The sequence below is a fragment of the Scardinius erythrophthalmus genome (assembly GCF_964197995.2).
Source record: "Scardinius erythrophthalmus genome assembly, chromosome: 18".
NCBI classification, from domain to species: domain Eukaryota; kingdom Metazoa; phylum Chordata; class Actinopteri; order Cypriniformes; family Leuciscidae; genus Scardinius; species Scardinius erythrophthalmus.
The window spans coordinates 36,804,435-36,809,863 of NC_138238.1; the positions used below are offsets into that span (position 1 = coordinate 36,804,435).

General features: G+C 38.3%; 1 protein-coding gene across 1 annotated transcript; it reads right to left on the reverse strand.

The window, feature by feature from the left end:
* Positions 1-2,652: 2,652 nt before the first annotated feature.
* LOC308706437 (aquaporin-3-like) lies at positions 2,653-5,122 on the reverse strand (the record flags this gene model as incomplete). The annotated part of the gene is made up of 6 exons (XM_081392072.1): positions 2,653-2,827; positions 2,945-3,162; positions 3,692-3,816; positions 3,905-4,042; positions 4,162-4,288; positions 5,015-5,122. The coding sequence occupies 6 exons, from the start codon at positions 5,120-5,122 to the stop codon at positions 2,653-2,655; spliced, it is 891 nt and encodes a 296-aa protein (XP_081248198.1).
* Positions 5,123-5,429: the final 307 nt, after the last annotated feature.

The following is a 5,429-nucleotide window of genomic DNA, read 5'->3' on the forward strand; positions in this document are numbered from 1 at the left end:
GCAAGCTTGCAAATCTTATTTTTCGATCTTGCAAAACTGTTTTTTTGTAAGATTTTGAGTTTTCGAACACTAGTTTCAATCTTTCAGAACTTTATTTTCAGTTTTGAATCATGGCAGGATATTAATCTCATAGCCGTGCAGCGTAAGATACCATGGCAACGAACACCGATTAAAGCCGAGCTACTTTCATAGTACCTAAAACCCAGGGTTGGCGGAAACTAAACTGAAACATAGCTGGCTAGCCACCTAAACCGGCTTCATGGTACAGGCTCCAGATGTTCTCCCAATAAACTTACAGTTTTTCTCGATTGCTTAAACACTATAACCAGGCTTTTTAACTAAAATTTCAAAACCATAACGCCATTTATCAAAAAGCACACCCATTTCACTAATCTATAAACACTATTCCCTGTTTTGACACATGAGTCAGATTTGTTGAACTGTCACTGCAAAACTCTACACACAAATCCCTTCATTTCTCATTGCTTAGACCATGTTGTCATTTAGAAAGCACCAGCATTCAATATTGTTCACTCAAGTCAGCACATCTTCAGCTCAGTTAGCACACAATTACCCAAGTGGAAACACTAAGAGTCAAAATTTAACACACATCAATCAGAACCTTCAATAGATAGACAAAAGGGCCCAAATCAGTTAATTGCGTTTTAGAACAATGGATCCAGAAAGACATGAAGGAAGAGGGATAAGAATGAGGAGGCAAGGACAAGAAGACAAGCAGTCTCAGATGAAATTCAAGCCACTCTAGTTGCCCATGTCTTTATCAATGGTATGACTATGAGGGAGGCTGGGCTACGAGTAAGGCCAAATTTGAGTCGCTTTACCGTCACCTCGAGAACCTTCAGGGAGGTGTGGTGGCAAACAAAATTCTATCACTGAATAAGAGACAAACATTTCCAATAGTCTTTGATGAGGTTTATTTTCTTGCAAGAAAAGGCCAGCAGTCATACAGTCACACAGAGTGTGACAGTGAAGGGAGGGCATCCTTTCTCCTTATAGTCTTGACTCCCAGAATGTTATCTTTCTAGGTATTTCAACCATATGTGGAACATTCTTAGACGTGTCCATCATATTGTATCCTTGAGTGGAGGCCCTCCTGTTACGTCCCAACACTCTTTACCATTACAATACAATTCGAATTCCATATTAGAATATGGATTGTGTGTGCTTTTTTACTGTCATATGTTGGTCACACACATCTTACTGTAAGTAAATATAAAAAAAAAAATTAGAGGAGAGAGTAAAAAAAAAAGAGTAAAAAAAAAGAGTAAAACAGAAAAAAAAAAGTTTTTGTGTGTGTGTGTTTTCTGTGTATGAATAAAAATGTGCCAATGTATCCACTGGTTGTGTCTTTTGTGTTCATCATGTGAAAAGGTTTGTGAGGAGGGGAACCACAAACAACATAACTTAACAGTTTTGGAAATGTTGTTTTGAATTTATTGCACCAGTGTTTTAGACTATGTTGTAGTGTGTGTGATTTTGAGGGCTTGTGTGTCCTGTTTGAGCGCAAAGTTTGGTTTTTCAGCAAGAGTGAATGGTTTTGAGTGTAGAGCTTCATTTTGACCTGAAAATAGGATGTTTGGGGAATTGGGTGAGACGTTATGGATTTGTGTTTATAGTTTTGAGAATACGAGGCATAGTTTCAAGAAATGTGTTTAAGCAATCGAGAAAAACTGTAATATGAATGTGAACCTTAGAGACTGGTAATGTTCTTACTCTTTTGTATACTTTAAGACTCCAGTGGTCCATATTATGTCATAAGGCTTGTTTAATTCTTCTTGCGACGTTTTTGATAATTACTGGCTTTGGCATTTTTTGAATTAATATAGATTAACACCAACAACCCTGGAGGAGTACATGAATGAGCAGATCCCTGAAGACAAAGGAACGACAAAGGGTGGTTTCAACTAAACATAAAAATGACAAAACTTCACAGTGTGAGACTTCTTTTAAAACAAAAATCTTTATTAATATAACAATAAATTGCTTCAAAACATTCAATCACAATTACATTGGTTAGGAAACTAACCTGATAACAGATACAGAAGAGGATGATGACACTAGTCTAAAGATTGTAATGTCATGATGCAATTGTCAGGATTACTACACTATCGACTGAATGCATACGTTAAGTTGCAATCCCTAAAATGTAATAGGAAAAATTTCTGCTTTAAATGAAGATGAGAATAAAAAATATTTACACTGAAAAAAAGAAAGAAAGAAAGAAAGAAAGAAAGAGAGCTAAATATTGTACCTGCTTTTAGTAGAACTGCTACTAGATTAACTACACAACATTGTTACTAACTTTTCAAAACAGTGAATTAATATAATTCGTGTTGCTGAAGAAACACCTTTTTCCCTTCTGGAGGATGTGTGAAAAAAAAAAAAAAGAATCATTGTTATAAAAAACAATAGAAAAAAAAACAAGAATAACAACAATGTTTGATGGACTTGTTTGAAAAATGTTTGAAATCTAGAAATGTTCAGCATTTGATGGCCAGCAAGACTCAGAATCCGCTCTGAAACAGAAGAGGGAGTCTTGTGTGGTACTACAAGACATATTCCTTGAACCCATGAGACTCATAAGCAGAAAGCTTATGTGGATTTAAGGAGGGCTGATGGAATTCACGCAGATCAATCCTTGCTGGTGACGTCATTAAGTTTCAAAGACTCTTCCGTAGCTTTATTCTTCTTGTCCCGTGCCTCTCCCTCCACGTGCCACCCCACCATTAGCTGGTACACAATCACACCAATAATGGATCCCAGGAAGGGGGCGAAGATGGGCACCAAAAACCAACACTGTCTGGTACTTTTGCAAAACAAAATAGAAATTCTCATTAGTTTTTACTGACGGAAGCAAAAACTTGAAAAGCATTGCACAGTACATAATATGTTCATGTTATGGGAATTGAATGTATACAATTACGTAAAGACTTCACCACCCCAACCAGCCATAGCGGTGAAAAGACGAGGCCCGAAATCCCTGGCTGGGTTAACTGCATAACCAGAATTGAAGCCCATGGAGAGTCCAATGACAAGAATGCTGAACCCCACCGTGAAGGCCTCAAGACCTTGGGGGATCGGGTTGTTGTAGGGGTCCACAATGGCCAGGACGCAGACAATAAGAGATGCAGTGCCTATCACCTGTGAAGATGGTTATATTTATGGTTTATATACAAAAATATATAAGATAATAAAAATAATATATTCAATATACTTTACGGAACCCCCTAAGGCAGGGGTGTCGATTCTGCTCCTGGAGGGCCATGTCCTGCAAAGTTTAGCTCCAATCCCTTTTAAACACACCTGAATCAGCTAATCAAGGTCTCACTAGGCATCCTACAAACTTCCAAGCAGGAGTGTTGAGACAAGTTGGAGCTAAACTCTGCAAGACAGTGGCCCTCCAAGACCGAGTTTGGACACCCCTGTCCTACTGAAACATGGGGATGGTTTTTACCTTCACTATGTGCCCTTAGGTAATAGACTAATTTACATCAAATATTCTATTTTCATTATTTTTAAAGGCATGTAATTTCATAGTCGTGCCCTGTAATTAAATAAAAACTATATAATTGAAATATTTACAAATAAAAACGTAGTCATTACAGAGGATGTCTTTGATGGTTTAGATTTGATAATTCGTTTAAGTTAGTTACAAGCTGCAGTAACTGACCTGGTCAAAGAATCCATTTAAGATGGTGAGATGAGGGTTGGGGTATGTAGCAAAAATCCCAGCAGTGGCTTTTGGCCCAGTTACGAGCAACAGATTTGATTCTCCAGCATACTCATACATTGCATCTAAAAAAAAATAAAGTGTCAGAAAAGATCAACATGATGTACACTTTTGACAAGAAAGAACATTAATATTGCGTAACATGTAGCCTACCATGGTATTCAGCAAAGATAATTGCGGCACCCAAGAAGGATCCAATTGTTTGAAACAGAAAGTACACAGGAAACTTTCTCCATTTTTCATGTCCCAGGAGGCAGAGAGCAAATGTAACTGCTGGATTTAAATGTCCGCCTAAAGGTGAAAAGAAAAAAAAAGTTCATCCACAAAGAATCTTTTATAAAAACTCAGTCCTGTTTTTATAGCCATGCACAACAACAGCTTAAGATGCAATTTTAGAGGAGTTTGCCTACCTGACACCTGGCCGCAAACCAAGATTCCAAGGGTAGCGGCAAACCCAAAAGCAAGGTTTATAGTGAGAAAGTGTCCATGGGATCCTTCACTTAGTACCACTTGAGCCACTGCACCACAGCCAAACATCTGTGAATGATGTGAAATAAGAACATGCGTTAATTACGGTTTGAGAAACCACACATTATGAATAATCATTTTCCCATCTAAGAGTATAGGCCTTTCAAAGCATTCAAATTGTGAGCCACAACATATACTTTAAACTGGTGATGAGAATAGCAGGTTGCCGTTTCAAACTCTGCAACCTGCTATTCTCAGAGGGATCCAAAACAACCCCATTGACTTTCATTGTATAGAAAAAAATACTTATTTTGTGTTCCACAGATGAAACTCACAGGTTTGGATGACAGAATTTTCATTTTTGAGTACATTTTGAACTGTCTTTTGGACTGAAGACCAGTTGCAGTAAACTAAAACATGCTAATGTAAGATGTGTAAGACTCCACACCCTACAGATTTAAATGCTAATTTGCATTAATCTAGCATTCAGTTAACTGCTTAAGGAAAATGTGAGTTCTTGCATTTGCTAAAGTGCCCATTAGACCCTGACTTTTTCATCAATCTGAGTGAAAAGAGCAAGAGTGTGCAATTCCACAGCTGATGCTCAACATGTAACATTGCACTAAAAAATAAATCTTATTTTTGACTATTATTACAGATTTTGTGAGACATAAACATGCCGTTTCAGACCATATGACTAACTGCATTTCTATTTACTTCTACCGACCTCAGCTTTGCTATTACTACTGATGTTGTGATTAAGTGACTAAATTCTGATTAAGGAGAAATACCCACCACCAGGACGAGAGTTCCCAAGCACTCAGCCAATCCCTGGCGCAGCAGCTTGTTGCGGATATGGAAAGTCTGTGCAAGCTTATCCAGCATGACCTTCTGCCAACCCATCTTTCAGCCCGGTGTGGATGTCTTCCTCTGACTGTGTGAAAAAAACCTGTATGTCCTCAAAGATGTGAAGGCCAGGGCTCTGCTCTTATAGCCACGATGGACCAGGACCAGCCCTTCATGGCCTGCCCCCTTTCACACTTCTTTATCTCTCTCTCACACACACACTCACCTATACACCACATTAACTCCCTCGATCCCTCCCTGTATTATTCATATATGCTCACACCCCTTCACACTGCATTCCTGTGCTGTTCCTTTACAGAACAGGTACTTCATTTTTTTCCCTTTCTCTCACATTAATGTATTT